Source organism: Lepidochelys kempii, chromosome 21 (genome assembly GCF_965140285.1).
Source record: "Lepidochelys kempii isolate rLepKem1 chromosome 21, rLepKem1.hap1, whole genome shotgun sequence".
Classification (NCBI taxonomy): Eukaryota; Metazoa; Chordata; order Testudines; family Cheloniidae; genus Lepidochelys; species Lepidochelys kempii.
The window spans coordinates 11756026-11776535 of NC_136400.1; the positions used below are offsets into that span (position 1 = coordinate 11756026).

The 20510-nt window shown below is 42.9% G+C and overlaps 1 protein-coding gene across 3 annotated transcripts in view; it reads right to left on the reverse strand.

Moving 5' to 3' along the window:
* Nucleotides 1-352: 352 nt before the first annotated feature.
* Nucleotides 353-20510, reverse strand: part of SRPK1 (SRSF protein kinase 1) — a 45097-nt gene continuing 24939 nt past the window's right edge. For 2 of the 3 annotated variants that reach the window (XM_073319885.2, XM_073319887.2), the window contains 11 exons: nucleotides 19833-19920; nucleotides 17976-18082; nucleotides 17023-17188; nucleotides 15719-15744; nucleotides 14640-14853; nucleotides 13305-13742; nucleotides 11406-11506; nucleotides 10120-10227; nucleotides 8030-8099; nucleotides 4014-4106; nucleotides 353-2963 (listed from right to left, as the gene is read on the reverse strand). In XM_073319885.2, coding sequence (XP_073175986.2) covers nucleotides 2779-2963; nucleotides 4014-4106; nucleotides 8030-8099; nucleotides 10120-10227; nucleotides 11406-11506; nucleotides 13305-13742; nucleotides 14640-14853; nucleotides 15719-15744; nucleotides 17023-17188; nucleotides 17976-18082; nucleotides 19833-19920 — 1596 coding nt within the window. In that variant the 3' untranslated portion in view covers nucleotides 353-2778. Of the gene's footprint in view, nucleotides 2964-4013; nucleotides 4571-8029; nucleotides 8100-10119; nucleotides 10228-11405; nucleotides 11507-13304; nucleotides 13743-14639; nucleotides 14854-15718; nucleotides 15745-17022; nucleotides 17189-17975; nucleotides 18083-19832; nucleotides 19921-20510 lie in introns of those variants that run through there. The other variant, XM_073319886.2, reaches the window with a different exon arrangement.

Sequence of the window (20510 nt, forward strand, 5' to 3'; positions counted from 1 at the left end):
GTTCGAGAACCTGTTTTACAGTAAGGAAAGCTCTAGATGCCTCAGTTAAGGCTCCCTATTAGGGACTATTAAATGGAAAACCATGGCAAAGTTTGGCACATGGCTATTTAAAGGGGACAAACTATTATAGCAACGTCTTCGTGTTTCCTAGTTTAGAAGATAGCAAAATAAGGATTTTGCTACTCATTTTGTGATTTCATCTACCTAGATCACACAATACTGCATGTGAATGGGGTCTCAAGACTAAATGTGTGAACCCTGGCTCCCTACTCTAGCAGAATACAAAAGTTAATGGACAGACAATGGCTCTGAATGAAGTTACCGAGGGAACATATCAGGAATAGAATAGATGTGGGTTATTAAATAATCTGTTTTATTGTACGGCATTTACAAAGAAAAGACAATGCACTCAAGTAGAAAGAATAAAAATGTATTTTCCTTCAGGTTTTAGACGAACACAGCAAGTACAAATCCTTTAGTGAGCACTTTATGGCAATTTGGAAGTTTAGTGAACCCCAAGTGAGTGAGCACGAGGGACAAGACTGAATCCTGACAGCTGCCTCTCTGTGTCTTCAACCCACAAGCTGGCTCTTTTACTGAGCTAGAGGGAAAAAGTCCTCTTCTGGCGGTGATGGGGGAACGGATACCTCAGAACCCAACGTGCAGACCCCTCTATGAGGATCTCATTCCTTTAGGTCAGTCAGGGTGTGGAAATGCACAGGGCGGGGTGAGCTCTAGTGACGCCACCAGAAGTTCCATTCACCCTTCCAAAAAGTCTTCACAGTATTAAAACAGAAGGTCAGCAATACACAGTCCAGTCCTGTCTGTAATCCCTTTACAACAGAAAAAGAAGCGACTCTTGGAGCTGGGGAAGGAATTCCAGATTCCAGGAAAATCATTCAGCAGTCTTAAACTGTTTTGGTATATTTCCTTTAATCTTAGATTATGCATAGAGAACCTGACTTAAGAACCCCTAAATGGACATGCAGCCTGGATTTCGCCAATGGCCCAGGCGGTGTTAGGCTGGACAAGCAAGAAAATATAGGGCAAGATGGTTATACCTTTAAAGTGGATTAAATAAGGACACCAGCTTTTGTGGATGGAAGGTTGCGATGAACTGAGATTTCAAACACACACACAAGAGTGACATGTAACAGCCTCACTGGCAGCTTTGGTGTTACTGTCTCAAATAGTGCCTTCTTGGCCTTCTGGGAGTTCCAGAGTCCTGAGGCAGCTTCTGTCCTCTGAGAACTTCTTGATCCCAAAGGCCTGTTTGGTCCATGGTGAGGAAGGGCTGTTCAAGTCCCTACCCTGCCAAAACCTTGCTTTAGAGTAGGACGCAATGAATCTGTAATCGCTTAGGAAAGCCTAGGAGAGATGCATCGTAAAACTAGCAAACACTACAATGCTTTAACTTTGCATTAAAATAACCGCCCCCACAAACCTGTTACACCCAGCCCCCTCTGAGAAGTTTAAAAACCTTATATAATATTCTACTGGGGCAACCATATTTGGGGTGATTTTAGGAAACAGAAGCTGACCCTGTGTCTACAGGAAAAAGCCAAACCAGGTAGTTCAGCTGTCCTTGTGTTAATCCCCAAGTACTCATTCATCTCAGAAAATAAAAGGCAATCCCATTGGGGAAGTTACTTCTAAAGGCCAGCACCTAAGGCAAGCTAACACAGTAGAAATCTTTACATTAAGCTTTGGAAATGTGGTGTTTCAAAGTCAGAGAACACAGTGTGGCTGTGACACACAGATACCACCAGCCCCTCTTCACAACTGAATGGTCCAAATAAGAGAAAGTACATTCCATCTTTCCAGACGGAAGACCAACTGCTCACTGACGCAATGACAACTTCAGGGAAAGCAAAGGAAGTGCCAGTATGGGCAAAAAACCCCCAAAAAACTTACAGCTCACTCAAACGTCTAGGAAGAGTTGCCTGCATCCAACTACCACTCTGCCAACAAAGGACGCACACATCTATTCTGCAGATTGTGCATTTAACCAGTCCCAGCTTTTGCTTTTTTTTTTTTCAAATTGTCCATGTGACGTTTTAGTCCAAGGGCTCAGGCATTTGAGGGAGCGTAGCAGGTTTCATTGAATTCAGAAACTAATCTGAACACTGGGGAAAAATAATGGTATTAAAAATAGTTTTTAAATGCAACTTTTCATAGGATTCAGTGGCTAAAACTAAAGAAAAATTATTTGACTGGAAAGAATGTGGGAAGTCACCCAAGAAACACGACAGACACCTGGGGATGGGTGGAGGATTTCAAGTTCTCTGTTCCACATGGAGTTATCACCCAGGTACCAATCTGCCATTTCACATCCTCCTGCTGGCTACTGGCCGTGCAGTGGAAAACTGACTCCTGGAGTCAGGGAGCGAAGGATGGAGTCACAGATCTTCATATCCCCTTCATGGGTGTAATTTAGTTAAGGGAACATACACTAATGCAGATCAACTCATGCCTACGCTAACAGGTAAGAGACTTGGGGCAACTTTGTATTCCAGTCAATTAATCTTTGGCAAAGCCCAATCAAGGCAAAGCTCACAGGATGCCCACTGGCTGAGAAGAGTCTCCGCTTAATCAAATAAGCGAACTCAGCTGAACAGGTTAAATTTATCTAAAATCTTGGAAGCCTTGAAGGAAGAGCTTCACACTGAAAAGGAACAAGGGGGGGGAAGTGGATCTGGGGAGGGGCAGTTGAACACCTGGGTGTGCGTATGCTATGCTGTAAACCAGAGTGTAGGGCTGCGGCGTTGGGCTGAAGCCCTAGGAGTTAAGCCAGGGGTGCCTGAGACACTCGGCTGCTGTAGCCCGTTTCTCTGGAATCAGCTCCAACATAGGTAATAAGAAGTCTGTGAATGCAGCTGCCTCATCTTGGGACCACTCGTATTTCTCCACCAGAACTTCAAAAAGGCCCCAGGGCTTCAGTTTGGTGATGTGTTTCAGATCCCCTGAAAACGAAATCAGATACATCAACAGTAAGTCACCAATGGTACCAGAGGGGCTTACCAAGTTACTCTGGTAGGTATCAGGACTCTGGTGTTGCTTTGGTAAATGCTGTCTAGGGGCGTAAAGGGTTGAATTTTAACAACCCAAGTTTCCCTCTTTATAAAGCTGCCCTTGGAGGTCAGCCAGTTTTACAAGAAGGTCCCATCTCTCTCCTCCTACTTCAGCTCCACGGTTTCAATACAACATGATTAGTCACTATAACTAAAAAATACAGACACTAACACAAGGCCACTCACTACTTGTACTGACTTGCAGACACTCAGAACCAGTCTGAGGGGAGAGGTTCTGCATGTAGCAGACAGGTGTTTCCAGTTCAGACTGCGAAATGTGAAGGCTGCCTGACAGCAGAGAACAACACACTTCAGTCCTCATGCTCTACCCAAAGGAGAGAAGACGGATGCATTTTAACCACGAGGTAGCTTTAAAGAGCCCTCATCATGCCAGAAAAGTATTACTCTAAGAGATTCTCGGCCTGGCTAATACAATTCTGCCAGCTTCCTATTGCTCAGCAGACTATCGCTTCCTCAAATAGTGTTGTATCGTTTCAGAAAATCCATGGAAGAACAATCTTTGGGGTTTGAAACAGCACCTCAATATTCATGACCACAGCGTACTGCTGCTCTGGCAGAATTAGAGTAGTAGGCCAGGAGCTGAGCAAAGCTGTCTAGACAAAGGAATTCAAAAGCATGTTAAAGCCATTTGTTGATAAAAACTGACTGTATGATGCCAAATCAGCCCACAAAGCTGACAAGCTGACCACAGCAGTGCTCTCCAACCTGCTTATGGCTGGGGAGCATTGAGATGAGGAGCATTGGTATGCACTCAATAGCCAGATAAGAACACACATACAGAGCAGCACCTTGGTCCTGTGGGAATCTTTGGTGCAGCAGCCAGAAGATTGAAGATTATGGCTTTGCTGTGGTCTAGTTACCTGGTAGTTCCAGCAACAGGCATTAGGGCACTCCTAGAAAAAACTTGCTGTTTCCTTTTACCTTTTTTGGTGAAAAACTCCTTGGAATATTTTCCTGCCACAATGAGCTTGCGAGGTATTTTCCCCAGAAGTTCTATGATCAATGCAATGTGATCTGTGTGTTCCAAAACATTTCAGAAAGAAGAGAGACATACACAACAGATATCAATAAAAGGCACTCCATACAGAGCAACAGCTCTGGACACCGACAGAGAGAGCAGCATGCACACCTCTATTTGGAAAACTTGTCATTTTGTTTTCTTCACTAACTGGGAGGGAATGGATGAAGTTCAGAGTTAGATTCCTCCACTAGGAGAATCCTTGGATTGTAGTTCCCAGCCCTCTAGGAACTCAGGGACCTGGGGAACCCTATTCTTCATTGATAGGTGGGCTGGTGTGGAACAAAAAACTGGTGTGGATGCTCCGTCTCCTGATTGTCTGCATCCCTGGTGCCTGGAGGAGGAAAGGGTGGGGGGGAAATACTACCTCTGTGATCGAAGAGCTCCTGTGAATATTTCCCACATAGGGCAAAGTGCCTTGGAATTCTGCCTAGAAGCTCTACAATATGCGCAATGTGGTCTAAAACAGAAGGGGAAGAATAAAATAAAAGGGACAAAGATGGGAGAAAGGACAAGTGGCTGTAAAAGGCTTATTTCAACAACAATCTTGTGGGACAGAGGAGCTGTTTAGAGGTGATCTGCTGAAGGGGAAGGAATTTTAACTTTATGATGTATAAAGCGCAAGTGGTTTACGCTTTAGAAATATCAGGAATATCCAGTTTGGTCTCTCAGTTATGCTGGAGGAGTCCTCTGAGTCTAAAGAATTACCCTGGAGGCACTCACCCCTCAATTGAAGAGACAAGGGTGCCTGAAAAGTTGAGAGCTTTTCTTCCAAGTGTTCGAAATCTGAATTTAAAACCAATTTCAAACAGAGACTAAAAACACTTTCAGTCCACACTGCTCTGATTTCAGTCCTGTGATGGACAGCAGTGTGGGCTAGGATAAGGTACTAGGCTGAGACTCTGAGAATTAGGTTTGCTCTGAGTTCCGTCACTGAACTGCTTTGCCAGCATCAGAGTTTAAGGCCAGAAGAGATCTAGTCTGGCCTCCTGTATATCACAGGCTACCTACACCACCCACTACCCACACACTAAACCCAACAACGTAATTTAGACCAAAGTATTATAGCCCACAGGAGACAAGACAATCATGTGCCACAGGAAAGTCACTTCACGTCTCTTTGGTTCCACTTCCTCTTCCATCCTTGTCTATTCAAGTTGTAAGTGCTTTAGGGACTCTGACCATGCATGCTATGTATATTATGTGGATGCACAAAGCTCCTTTTCTGGAGCCTCTATACTCTACTGTTAATAGAACGAATGTAATGTCACTAGCTTTCCATCTGCCTGAAAAGTCCTGCACCAAACAAAAAACCCTAACCAATCCCAACGAGGGTAGACACGACCTGATATTTATAATGTAAAACAAGCAGAACATTTCTAAACACCTTTGAGGCCTTTATACACTATAAAGAATAAAACAGCAACACGTTCCCCTTCGCAGGTGACTTTTAAACAAGACTATATTCAGGGTGAAAAAAAGAAAAAGGAAGGAGCAGATATAAATTGATCATTTTATAAACTGCAATTATGGGATAACCAAAAAACCTGCAGTCCAGATAAAAAGCTTGTGATCTTTGGAACGCTTATCAGAACCCCTGACTACTGAACTGGGCTGGAAATTTCATGAGAAGAGGCTTGCATGAAATTTCTCAGCTTAATCCAAGCAAACTTTCCTCCCTGGAAAACTGTGCTCTGGAATGTTTGGAAGAGGTTCTTGTCACTGATGCAGATTTGGCATTTTTCCAGTGCCTATTAAGGCTGCTCAGAGACTCCTAGATCAGGGGGATTTACATACATTACACACACCAGCTGTGTGATGTGATTGTGCTTTTCAGCATACAGACTGCACCTGTTATAAGTGTCAAGGGAATTTACTGGTGCAAATAGATGCCTCTGGACCAATTCAGAGACATTCGGACCAACCCAAGAAATGCAGAAAAACAAATCTACAAAAACGTTAAATGAAGTTTACTTGTTAAACTAAACATGGATTTAAAGAAATTACTACTCCTAGGGAGTCGTCTTACAGAGAGGGACTAAAGTGACAGAAACAGCAGCTGCACCATGAATTCTTGACAAGTCCATTGAGAGAAAACAAGGTGAGTTATTTCTTCAATGTATGCAGTACAGAGCAAATGGCAACAGAAAGTCAGAACCAAGTGGCAGAGGCACCAGAAGTGTTCCCTCTATTTAAACTACTGGGAAATGGAATGAAATATTAGCTAATTCCACTGCTCACGTAAGGTCTATCTATTTAAAGTGTGAAACAAAGCCAGCGGCTATCAATGAAACTGTCCATGATTAATTATAGGTGTGGTGCTGAACTTCTTACTAGACAAAGCTCCGTTTTAAAAATTGTATTTCTTCTGAACAAAGCCTTATAGCATCTGCTTGAAATTCAGAGCTCTGAAATGGACACAGTACAGTCATAGCTCAGCAGCAAACCCATTATCTGTAAATTCTAAAATGGGCAAGAGAAAGTTAAGGTAACACTAGGAAAGGCTACACTCTGATTAGCTATTAGCCAAAGTTCCCATTACACTGCATATTTATATGTAAAATTTTCACTTGTTGCTATAGCACGTTTCTAACATTTAGAGATGGTCACTTTATTTACCTTTCTTTGAGACAACTTGGTCCAGTGGCAAGAGCACTAGACTGGGACTCAGACAACTTGTATTCTATTCCCTGCTTTGCCCCTGGCCTGCTGTGTGCTATTGGGGAAGTCACTTTCCCTCTCTGTGTCTCAGTTTCCCCAACAGTAAGTGAGGATAAAGGGATTTACATATGGAGATCCACGGATGAAAAGCGCTACTTAAGAGGTATTTATATTATAAATAGTCCAGTGTCATGTGTTTGTGGAGGTCCTACTAGGTCTTTAATCTATGTCTAATGCTGACTCAGAGGGTCAATAGCTTAACCAAGCACATTTGGAATATGGAATCTTAAATCAGAGATTATGTATATACAGGGACAACTCTAGGCACCAGCAAAACAAGCAGGTGCTTGGGGTGGCACATTTCTAGGGGCGGCATTCCGGTGCTGGCCATGCCGCCCCCAGAAATGTGCCCCCACTGCCCCAGCTCGCCTCTGCTCCGCTTCTGCCCCCTCCCCCCGAGGCTTGCTGCACTGTGTGGCAAGCCTGGGTGGAGGGAGGGAGAAGCCGAGAGAGACGGCGCGCTCGGGGGAGGTGGCGGTGGTGGAGCGGAGGTGAGCTGAGGCAGGGAGCAGTTCCTCTACTCCCCTCCGTTACTTCCTGCCCTCCCCCCCACTCTCGCTCACCTCCGCTCCGCCTACTCCCCTGAACACACTGCCTCTCCCTCACCTGAGAGGGAGGGGAAGAAGTGGAGCAGCGGCGTGTTCAAGGGAGCAGGCGTAGTGGAGGTGAGCTAGGGCAGGGGGAGCCGCAGGAAGCAATGGGGGTGGAATGCGGCATGCCTGGGGGAGGAGGCAGGGCCAGGAGGGGGCATGAAAAAAAGCAGGAGTGGCCAACAATTTTTTTTGCTTGGGGCAGCAAAAATCCTAGAGCCGGCCCTGTGTATATAAAAATTTTACAACAGACAAGGTTCAGATCAGGAGCAGAGGAAAATGATTAAAGCTGTTTAGATCCTATTTATTTTGAGCAGGAAGGTACCCATCTTAAAACAGATGTGAAAGAGGCAGCAGTAAAGACAAGGGAGTGTTTGTTAGGTATCCAGTAACAGAAACTGAACCTTTACTGCTTAGTGCCTGAAATTAAAGACTCAAGTTTCCCTCCAATACAATTAACTTGGGACTTCTTTACTCAAGCAAGAAGACATGTACCCAAGCAAGGAGCCTCTGCTTCAGTGACTAATAACACAAAGCTCTCTCCATCCACCCACCACCACCTTTGCTGGTATTCCATTTTAAAAGGGTAGACACCTAGACACACTCACCTTCATCCCGGGAGTAGTCTTCTCCAGAGTGGGGCTCAAACAGGTAGTCTCCTGTGGCTAGTTCAAAGGCCTAAACAAGAAAAAAAATGTGTTGAATCATTTTTCAAGTTGTCACTGTTAGACTTATGTATGAGTACTGCAGAGTAGGTGTGGCAGTTTGAATGTGAAGGGGAAACAATTCCTTGTGAAACCTAGAAAGCCATTAAGATCCATTCTGAACTTTTGTGATGAAGGCACTGCACATTGCCATACATTACGACAGATCTATTAGTGTATCTCATAAGATCATCTCACTAAGCAAAGCTGGATCATGGCAAAATGATGTGTCAATAAGATGAAGTTCAACTATTAAGATACTGTACATAACCAAGAATTCACCAGCTTTATACCTAGACTAGACTTTGCTTTGGTAGTTAGCTACCAAGAGCACATAGGATACTTGAGCTAAAAAGCTGTTTTCATGAAGCTTCCTCCAAAAAGGCCATTTTCCCCAAGTTCAAGGCCCTTTGCAACCACCTTCCAAGCACATTTTCTCCAATTCTCTACTTCTAGATTTGAAGAGACAGAATTATGTAGCACTATAACTTCTAAATCTTCCCTATGCAGCCCACAACCTGAGCCAGTGCAAGACAGTGTTTCCTGGCTGTCCTGATCCCAAATTCTATTTGTTTTACGCTGCCTCCAAAGTTTAGATTTTTGATGTGCCTCAGATTTTTGCGGATTGAGAATGAAGCTGCATTTTCTACAGTGTTCATATCTTAAGAGCTTGTTTAGTGTCTTTAGTAACTGTACTAAGGGCTTTCTATGCTCTGATTATGGAACACACTGCAGAATCCCCTCTTGCTTGCCATCTTAGCTTTTATTTACAAATAAAGTAAGTTTGTAGTTCTAATGGCTGTAAAGATGCCCAAAAGCAAAGTGTAAACTGACCATTTTCTTCCTGAGTTGGCAGAAAGCCTGAAACAATGGGCTTATTGAACTAAAACTGGGTGTTAAATATGGAATATAATTTAATACAATTGCCAATAACTGCTTTAAAAGGGGCATCCACATATAGTGAGCTCATCCCACAACCTCAAACTGCTTCACATGTTCTCTCAATTGCCAAGACCCTCAAGTCCCCTTAGCAAACTGTCACAGCCTCCAGCTTCTCTTCAACTGAGTGTGTCATGTATTATGCCTCAGTACAAGAATTTATAATACAATGAACAAGAGTACTTGTGGCACCTTAGAGACTAACCAATTTATTTGAGCATAAGCTTTCGTGAGCTACAGCCCACTTCATCGGATGCATAAACTGGAAAATACAGTGAGGAGATTTATACACACACAGACCATGAAAAAAATACACATTGTAAGGAAAGTGATCACTTAAGATGAGCTATTACCAGCAGGAGAGTGGGGTGGGGGAGAGAAAACCTTTTGAAGTGATAATCAAAGTGGGCCATTTCCAGCACGTTTCCAGGAGTTAACAAGAAAATTTGAGGAACAGTGGGGGGAATAAACAAGGGGAAATCGTTTTACTTAGTATAATGACTCAACCACTCCCAGTCTCTATTCAAGCTTAAGTTAATTGTATCCAATTTGCAAATTAATTCCAATTCAGCAGTCTCTTGTTGGAGTCTGTTCATTATAATACAATGAAAGTCTGAAATCTGAAGACCGTGTAAAACAGAAATCAAAACAAACAGGAGACACCATACTGAACTGGCTCAGGTTGTGGGCTGTATAGGGAAAATTTAGAAGGGTACTTCTGCAAATTCTGAGGTTCCTGCCACATTTAGGTCTAATGTGCCACACAGAACATGGGGACTTGGCTATAAATCTTTAGTTTTAAATAGCATGTTGAAAATTAACAGGGGAGTTCTCCGTAGAGATGTCAGATCAGTGTCCCCAGGAGGAATGAAATCAGATACCAACCAAAATCAGTGCCTGAAGATGAGAAGAAAAGAATATTCTCTAAAGTGCCATTATAGCCAGAACCAGCAAAAATGATTCTGTGGTCCACAGAGTACACAGCATGCTGGAATTTCCCAGAATTCTCTGCAACTACTGAATGTTGAGGGTCCATCCTGCATGGCCTAACTCACCATACAGGCTGTGCTCCAAATATCAGCTGGGGTGTTATACCCAGATCCTATCAGCACCTCCAGGGACCGGTACTGCCTTGTCTGAATGTCCTCAGTGAAGTGCTTGTGCTAAAAAAATTTAAAAAAAGGTACTTTATTAACTGGTTGAAATTGCTAAAGGAAGAGATTCCTTCAACTAAGACCAGAGAGGTGCTATTTACCGAGATATCTCGCTGATGAAACATGACAGACTGGTTTTTACATTTCAATTAAGTGGTTTCTTAAATTTCAACAATGATTAAAATGCCCTAACCAGAGGCACTTTTCCTCAGACAAAATAGCCTGACAATTCAGATGATGGCAAACAGTAGCAGCAGCTGTGGAGAACGTCAGTTTTAAAGTTGAACTACAAGAGTGTGATGAATGTTACCAAGTGACTTCTGACAGGTAACCTATTTCACGTCTCTCAGGCACCAACAGTTTTTGTCAGGCATGAAGATGTGCAGCCTAAACACTAGGAATCATGTTTAAAAACGGGATGTATTTCACAGCTATCAATTTCGGCACTAATGCTAGCGGATCGAGGGTTCAAGTTGACACCTAACTAAATCATGATCGTGCAAAGTTAAGTGAATGACAAAGCTTTTGTAAACAAGTTTTAAATAAAGGTTAATAACCTACATTAATATACCCAGAGAGACACATTTCTATTTTAATCACTACTGAGAAGCATTTGTCAGTTACTTCAGAAGTCCAACCTTCCCCCTTACTAGACAGTGTGTTGCAGCACCCACCTAAAGCAGAGCAGCAACACTCTTCTAGGATATTGCCTCATCAACAGTTGCAATTCAAAACAGAGGATCCTGAAATTAGGACTTTTCAAGGGACTAAAGACCGTTCCAAATTGTTTTGCTATTTAAAATCATTTAAATAGATGTTCTTTCCTGCTTGAGATTTCAAACGGATTTAGAAGCACTGCAGTACAGCCTTTAAAGGCCAAAACTATTTACAGTTTATCTTACATGCTCAGAAATCACAAATGAAACGGTTCCCTCAGAGTGTATGATTTGACAGGCTGCAAAACTAGCTGCAACAAGGTACAGTAGAGGAACATCAGGAGGACTGTCTAAACTTAATCCTTGTATTAAGTTTTATCCCTCGTGACATTGCAGGTGAACCATAGACATTTTGCACCTTTTATTTTAAAGTAAATACAGATTGTCTTCTTCAGCTCCCCCCTCCACCCCCAGGCAACGGGAAACCGATTAGTAGCTTTGGTCACTCAACACTGAAAGGTTTACACTTACCACCCAGCAGGCATTTCCTAGGTCAGCTATCTTCACTTTGAGTTTATCTGCATTCCTGGGCTCAAGGGGATTAAGGAGAAAATTCCCAGCAGTGGATTTCCCTAAATGCAATATGCACAACAGCTGATTAAATCCACATGGACAGGGCCACCATCTGCCACCCAAACCCCACAGGCATCGTTCTATGCTGGAAGGATACGGGTCAATGATCAGAACTATCCGCCATGCAGTCTAGCTACAAACCATCAACTCTAGTCAATATCTGTTAACCCCCCAGGCTCCCCCAGAAGGGCATTAAGATAGTAAATTGATTTAATTAGTATATTCTGCCCAGTATACATATGTGCAAAAGCTCCTCCCCCTGTATTGCACAATAAAAAAAGACACTGAAATCCTAGCATAACAGAGGATGTGCAAGTGCAGGAAGATGGCTGTTTTGTGAGCTCTGTTAGCTTGGCTTTTTTAAAATAGTTTTTATTAAGACTGGCTGTTTGACAGTGCAGTCACCAGCAGAATTTAGAACGCTTTCTGCAGAGTTGGTAGGTTCTGATAGTGTCTAAGAGAGCCTCAACCCTAAAGAAGCCTTCTTTAAAGTTACAAGAGTTAAATTCCAAGGATTGCAGCATTGCTTCCCAGAGCAGCAATGCCAACTGCTGCAAAGTTTAAAGTGTACAGTTAGAACAAGCCAAGATGGATATACTGGAGAAATAAAAAGGGGAAAAAAAGTCATTAAATGACTATATCTAGTAAGGATTCCTAAATGCATCAGGAAAGGCAGTTCTCTAGTAATCCAGAGAGGCATCAATAGACTCAGTACAGGCCGAGTTTTGATACTGTGTTGAAATTTCTTTTTTAGCTCTTACATTCACTTACATTTCCCTGGTTGCATTTTAATGGGGTAATGTGACAAGATAAGAGAAGTACAAGGATTGTTCCCAGTTTTCTATTTTGGGCTGAGATCTTTGACTTGACCCTGATTCAAAGGAGCCATGGTTTAACTGAGGGATCTATGTGATTTAAATTATACCAAGTCACACCTTTAGGTATGTCTCAAAAGAATTTTGTTTCTGCATTATACAGAATCTGCCATCAAACTAGTTTTATAGTAGGTTATCTCTGTTTTCATAACCCTATAACAAACTTGAAGCCCTTTCCTCCTTACAAGTTTAAAACTATCCCTCCCCACCTGCACTTTCGTTGAAGTGGATTTATTGTTCTGGAAGGGAATATTACTTAAGGAACTTATGCTAGAAAAGTAAAGCCCAGCTATTCCTTGCGAGGAAAGTTGATTTTGGGCCCTGTCATGGCAAAAACTGAGATGTCAATACAAGCTTTTCTATATACCCTATATTCTGTCAGCCCTCTCCCCTCTCACTCTAGTTTAGGTATCTGATGCAACCTTGGGTTGAACAGACAGCGGTGCCTTTGCGGTCATGGATTCCAGAATGTGTAAACTGCAACCCTGCACTCTTATCCAATTCTTTATGTACAATACAGTTCTTTATGTACAGATATTTAAAAAACAAAAATATCTGAACGAGAGTGAGGGAGCAGGGGGAACGTGCCCATTTAAGGTATGACTATGATCATAAACAAATATACTCGGAAAAGAAAGTAACTGGGTGCTTTTTAAAGTTGGGAAGGACAGAGTGAATTGGATGAGAGTGCAGGGTAGCAGTTTACACACTCTGGAATCCATCACATCAAAAGGCATAACTGCCTGTCAACCCAAGGTTGCAACAGTGGAATCCCCAAAGGCAGATCAGAGTGGAGAGTGATGTCAGGACAGAGCTCAAAGAGATGGCCTCAGGTAGAGTCAGGTCAGCCAATATAAAGCTTCCTATTAATGCCACATTACAGACTCCAAAGGACAGATCTCCTAAAGGAGTCCTCTGGTACCTTTGTTCTCAGATGGGCCATTATTCTCATTCTCATCCTCTGAGGGTATCTCTGCACGTATACTCTCTTGCAACTGGCTGATCTCCTGCTCATTGAACGATTGCTCTTCACTTGAAGTTGGCTGATACACCATGGAATCTAGCACCTCAGAAATTAAGGGCACGCATGAGTCCGACATTACTTCTTGTGACCTGTTCTCCGAGTCTCCGTTACGCTGGCTGTAATTACAGCTATGGAAGCTGTCCTCTTCCTGTGCCAGAGGGTGCTCATCACAGTCATTGGCATTATGAAGGTCCTCCTCAAGCCTCCCAGACCCTTGGTTGCTGGAGTCTGAGAAGGCAGTCATTTGTACCATGCCGTTGCAGTTGATTTCCGGTATGCATTTTTCCATGCTGCCTTCCATTAGGATACTTCGCTCTTGAACATGGGCAACTTCATCTAAGGAAAGGGAAAAGAAAGAATCAGAAGACTCTTAAGGGACAGGGAAACATAACACATGGACTGAGTAACAGCTATAGCAAGACCTTAAGTAAGCCCAAAAATCTAGCACATTCGCACAGAACAGCTGAATGCAATGCTTCTTTAACCCATTTTTACCAGCACAAGACTCCGTGGTCCCTGCTCAGACTCAGGCCTGGTCTACACTTAAGTTAGATGAACACAGCTATATCGGTCAGGGGTGTGGAAAAAACCTAACTCCTGACTGATGTAGCTATGTCAACGGACGGTGTTCTTTGGCTGACATAGCTACAATTTGGGTCAGGTCGGCATAGTGAACTTTGTTTGGGGAGGTGGTGTTTGTACGCTGATGGAAAAACCCCTTCTGTCAGCGTAGACTGCGTCTACACTATGGAGTTATGCTGGCATGGCTGCACTGACATAGCTATACTGGAATAGCCGCCGCCTGGTCTGCACCTAAAAAACTTAGGTAAACCTAGCTATCCCCCTCAGGGCTGTGAAAAATTTAATGCGCCGTGTGGCATAGTTAGGTTGTCCTAACCCCCAAGCTAGGTCAATGGAAAAATTCCTCTACTGATCTCACTACAGTCTTGGGGTGGGGTGGATGTACTACGAGACAGAAAAATGCCTTCTGTCACTGTAAGCGTCTACACTACAGCATTTGCAATGTAGACTACTATCCATAGCATGGATACAGAGTTAGTGGAATGCGGTGGCAATTCAACTGCAGATCAGCGGCCAGCATTCAAGGCCAGTAGAGATGCTGCAGAGATGTACACTGCAATTTTAACAGTGTGGTTGAAGGAACGTTATTGTGCTTTTAAGCACACGCACACACACTTGCATGCAGGCCCATGTGATATTCTGGATCCATACCCAGGTTTCCTGGTACCCCTTCATCAGGTGGGCTCTCTTTTAAGAGCATCTCAAGAGGGTTCCGAGCTTCTTCCTGCTCTTCAGGCTGTGTTTGTACAGGGCTTGCCTCCTTTTCCATCTCCTCTATCTCCTGCATTCGCTTCTCCAGTAGCTCTGCCTGCCGTTTCTGCTTTTTCTTCAATTTTTTTTTCTTATTCTTTGACATTTTGTCAGCCTGCAGGGAAATGACAACTCTCTCACACATCTGGCTTGCTATTTATTCTAATAAAACCCCAAGCTACAGTCAGGTTTTAGTTTTTAGTGAATTCTTTCAGAGCTTGTGTGAAGTCTTCACCTGACAACCCTGGAGACTGAAAAGTCCTGTCCCACCCACAGAACAGATACTGCAGCTGGGAAGGCCTTCACCTACTGCTGAGCCAATGGGCTTCAGCCCTGAACTGAAAAGGCCATCCTGACCTGAAAGACCGAAGGGAGTTCAGTCTCCGTAACCCATGCAATCCTGGGACCATCCACTGGGAATGCCATGACAGGTATCAATCCTGGTGGCATTTTTGAGATGTAAACTCTGATGATGCAACCTCTCTCTCACAGGCCAAATGCCGATTAGATAGCAACAGCTTTGTCATAGTACATGGAACAGATTCATATCTGCAAAATAGCTGACATTACTAAAGATCACTCATTTTTAAAAGCTTCATCCCACTTGGGCCACTTTAATAGCACACAGCCTCATTAACCACAGTTAAAGATTGATGATGCTCGAGGAACACTGAACTCTGGAAAATGCTAGTGATCTTGGGAAGCTGGTATTGTACAACTACTGTAATTGGACATCATTCTGTGACTAAAGCTGTACCTGTAACACAGAAATTTACATGTTCAGTGTGTTAACAGCCATACACTGAACTTGTTCACACTTCAAGTTCTTCTATTCGGGTCTCAAAGTAGGATTCCCTACCACTTACCGTATTATAGAACAAAAGCATAAAACAATTCTAAACAAGCTGTACACCTGAATGTATGTAGACCGCACACATTTACACTTGCTTATAAAGGAAGAAAAAAGTTACCATACTTACTGGTTTGGGCTGAGGTGCAGTACTCACTGGAAGAGAAAGAGAAATAAGTTAGTATGCTTGTATTATAGATTGCAATCACACTGCAATAAAGATATCACATGAGCAAAAATAAAGAATGATTGGAAGCCAGGAACATCTTCCACAGAGCTCATTTTGTTTCCCTGTGGATACTAGGTACTGTTGAAATGTAAAGCTGTACTGAAAGAATAAACAGTGATGGCTTCCTTCTTTCCCTATGTAGATAGGGAATACATCAGTGTCTTATTTCTATATGGATTAGAAACAAAACTCAAGTGCATCCTCCAATTCTGAAAGCCTCAATTCTCAAAAAAGGGATAGCAGCAACCTGCCAGAAAGAATAGACTGCAAAACATTTGTTAGATGAGTCAAGCTTCAATTAACCAGACTGGACAGCAGACTCACTTAACTGGTGACCAGAAAAAGGGGACGTAAAGCGTGTAACAGCATGATAGGATATTTGCTTCATGCACTGTACACCTTGCTTAAGCCAAGATGTCAACTGGGACCCTGGCAGTCAGAAAACCAAAACTGTGAGGGAGCCTATTCGCCTAGCCAGCCCAAGCTGTACTGTGCTGGCCTCAGTTAGAAGCTGCACTTTGCATATCATAGAGCCTGCCAGCAACCAACAGTTCCTGGGGACTGTGCACTGGCACATATGAAGATGCCAAGGAGGAGCGTTGAGAATGTACGTGGAGACTCCAAACAAGAATGAAGCCTGGCCTCTGCCATAAGCTACATATTGCATTCACACAACCAGGAAACCACTTCTAACAGTTTAATCCCTTTTCAGGCCTGTCCTGCAAGATGGTAAATGGGTAGCGCTCATATTTCATCAAGAGTTTGCCAAAATACATCCATAGAATTGTATAAAGAAAGGAATTTTCCACTTTCTAGAGCACTCAAGGAGGTAAGCTTTTATAGAACACACACGAGTGCTGACCCACCACATGCACTCAAAACAGCTCTTAAGAAAATAACATGATATTTGTAAAGCATTCTCAAAGTCTCCTACAGAAAGCACTATATAAATGACTATCTTACCACATAATCTATGTCAGACCAACATTAAAAGTGGGTGTTAATGATCATGTACTCTGTTTTTACACTGGCAAGCTTCTTGTGGGAACACATGACTAGTATTGCAGTTTACAACTGGCTTTATAGAAATGATTGGCAATGCTGTTCCTTTGCTTCCCAATGCTGAGACAACTACTAGAGAATTTTCCCTTGTCAGCTCAATTACAATCTCTTTGGACTCTGCAAGTTTTCCATAGAAAAGGCACCTGCAGAGCCAGAAGGAGGGGGCGCCCCAGATCTCTGCCATTCTGTTGCTTCTGCAGCCAGCCTGCGGATGTACTGTTCGTTAACACACAGCAGAATGTTCTCAGGTTTAATATCTGTATGGATTATCCGACACTTTGTGTGCAAGTAATCCAGACCCTGTAGAACCTGCACATAGGAGAGAAGAAAACAGATATTCAAAGATGCACATAATGAGCAAACCAGATGTGAAAGGGTGAGAAAATAATCCAAGTTCTATAGTTATCTAGGTAACAAACAGGAAGTTCTTTTAAGTTAAACCTCAAGGCCATTATCCCGGAGCATGGTTACTACTGAGTTAAAAGGAAGTTTGCATACAACTTTAACTAGGCAATTATAATAAAATGCTATCTTCGCCTCTATTCCTCAACCTACAGGTACGTAAGAATTAAGCTCCTTGAATTTTAATACTCTAAGCCTTCTCCCTCCCATCTGACCTCCCCAGAAACATTTCTCCCTTAGTTATTTACAAGGGTATGGGGAAAGTACATGGTCCTCCTTCTCCCCCATAAACAAGTGCTGCAGTCAGTGAAGAGTGAGCTTATAAAGCTATAAAGGGAACTACTCATTGTGGGAAAGGGGAGGGGACTTACCTTCCCCCCAGGGACAACAAGATTTGGAGGGGAAGGGGTAAAAAGCCAAGCCAGCCAGTTTTGCGCTATTAAGTTTAAATTGTTATAGCTAGCATGCAGGGATTTATGTTACGCACACTCACTGTTCAAAGCAGACCTCGTCAGCTAAACAGAATGCAGGTACTGACCACTGAAACCACTTATTTTAGTTATTTTGTGAAAACATGTACCACTATGAATTTGTCTTCAAGTCTCATTCCCTGCATTTGATGGAAAAGCAATTACAGTCACAACACAGTTCTCACTGGGGTCAGGGTATTAATTCAGTGAGAGCTGGAACGTGCCTGTTGGATGATTCTTTTGACACATGGGAGTGGAAGGCCCTGGTAATTTGACTTGATGATCCACTTCAGGAGATGATGCCCTAGAACTTCAAACACCATACAGATATCTGCAGTAGGGTCAAGGAGAAAGTGGAACATCCTGACCCAAAGAGCCCCCAGGATTCTTAGACAGTGCTGAAAATAAATCTAACCCCAAGAAACTACCTCTGCCTCCTGATGTTGCAGCTCCTACCAACTCCCTTTCCTTCCAAGCACAGGTAGCCGTCTACGTATGTGGAGCAGCAAATGTGTGAGAACAATGACTGACACTGTTAGTGGCAATATAAAACTTAAAATAGCTAAGAATGCAGTTCATTTGGAGCAACGGTGTTATCATAGCAGTAATCCCAAATTCTGGGAAGAGGCCATCTGTACAATGGGCTATGTCTGAACTGCTGCTAGCATTTAAACACACGGCCTAGCTGAGCCGACAAATTCCCAAATGATCTTGGCTCTCGCCCCAGATCTCTTTATAGCAAAATTTGAACTCTGACCAAAGAGCTGAATTCTCAATCCATAAATCAAGCCACGTTATTTCTCTCCCAGCTTTTTTTTTTTCCCCCCCCTAAAGCTACTTGTAGCTGACGAAAGCTTATGCTCAAAAAAATCTGTTAGTCCCTAAGGTGCCACAAGTCCTCCTTTTCTTTTCACAGGCCCGAACTTCAATACTGTGTGTTTCATAGGTAAAAATGGCAAACTGATGAGGCCACTTCTGCAACAGATTCAATATTAAGAATTTGCTGTTCAAAAGCCTAGCTCTTAAAGTTCATGACATTTTTCTTCATCTCATAGGTAGTGTGTATATGCATTCTTCTTGCTTGAATTTAAAGCAACATAGAAGGAGCAGCATTGAGTCGAAATTAGACTAAGACTCTTCTTTTTATATAAGGAAAGATTAACAGGAATGTTTCCATCACTTTCTTTGCAGCAATGGACTGAGCTGCTCTGATTTTGTGCTCTCTAGAGAATATGCTTTCCCACTGCAGCTAAGCAGCAGAGCTGGACTTTATTCATAGTGCTGTCCTGTGTTTCGCTTTAGCTATAAACATTAGAAAGCTTACCATCTAGGGTCGGATTCTCCCTCTGCAATATTACTCCCAGCAAAGTAAATGAAAGTCACTCATTCTGAAAAGGAGGGATGTAGGGTACAAAGGAAAGTTCTGGGGCCAGAATTGTAGAACACACTTTATGGAGAACCCCAGTAAAGTGCTTCATGTCATGCAAAACACTTGAGAGTCTGCCTTTGTTCTTGATACTACAAACATACATGGGATCTTTGACAATCCAATATTAAGAGCTCCCAAGCAGGTCATAAGGTTGCGCTTTAGAAACTGTATTGGGCCTGTAAGGCTGCCAAAGCAGACCCTCTGAGTTAGAAGCTCACCTATGCTGCTAAATTAGAAGCCTACAGTTTGCATTCAGCACGAGCAGATAAATCTCTGATATCGTACAATGCTTTATTTTTTAGTCAGAGATTTTAATAAAAGGCTGCATGTGGCCTGGTCAAGGATGAAAGAGGAAAACCCCAAAACACTGTGCCACTCAGCTCTAATCAAGCGCAATCATGCTGTCTTGCATATTAAATCATGACTCAGCAGCACTGTCCTTCACAAACCTATGTGGTGATGGATTATTCTAGGCCTATTCTCTGCAGGGAGCTATAAGGCCCACTGGGAGAGGTCTGTGTTATTGGAAATTTGTTTTGGACAGTAAAACAGCTGCATGGACATTGTTCACTTCCACTGGCAAGAGAGCTGCACAAGAAACTCCTATACTAATTCAATTCTGTGCTCTGTCATTTGTTCTATAAAAGGATACGGGAGCCATTCACTCCTGAGATCTTGAAGTCATCTAATAACTGAACCACCATCTCTCTATTTGGATCATTGGGGTCAGTGTTGCGGACCTGCGTGGATGAAGATAAGGAACACGAGAAACATCATTTCATAAAATTCCTGAGCTAGACATCACTGAGCGTGTAACATGTTTTCCCCTCTCTTCAGGGGCCCTCAGGAAAGGGGGAAGTAGGAGCTGTGCTAAGCAGCGCTGGTGGATCCCAGAATGGTGCATACCCGTCTCCAACCTTTCCTACAACCCATTAAACAGCACATAACATTAATATTTTATCATCTGACCAATAAAACTTAAATGAAAAGCAAAGCCACCAGCTCTGGGAGGTGCAAAGTGGAGATTAGGAGGCAAGGAGTTTCAATTATTGTATGACCATGGGACCTGGCCATAACCAATATTCATGGTAGTCCCTGATGGAGGAGATAAAGTACCACCACGTAAAAGAGGTTAAAACCTGGACTGTGTTCCTTAAGTAAATCTGTCAGCTTTGTTCACTTTTACCCCTTTATGGATCAAACAAAAATAGGACCCAGTCAGAGACTACACTAGTCAGTTAAGTCTGTAACCCACTCCTCCCATGTACTATGGAACCAAGAGATGATCCTTGAGTACAGGAGCCATGTTCCAAACTGAGTGGGGTATTAA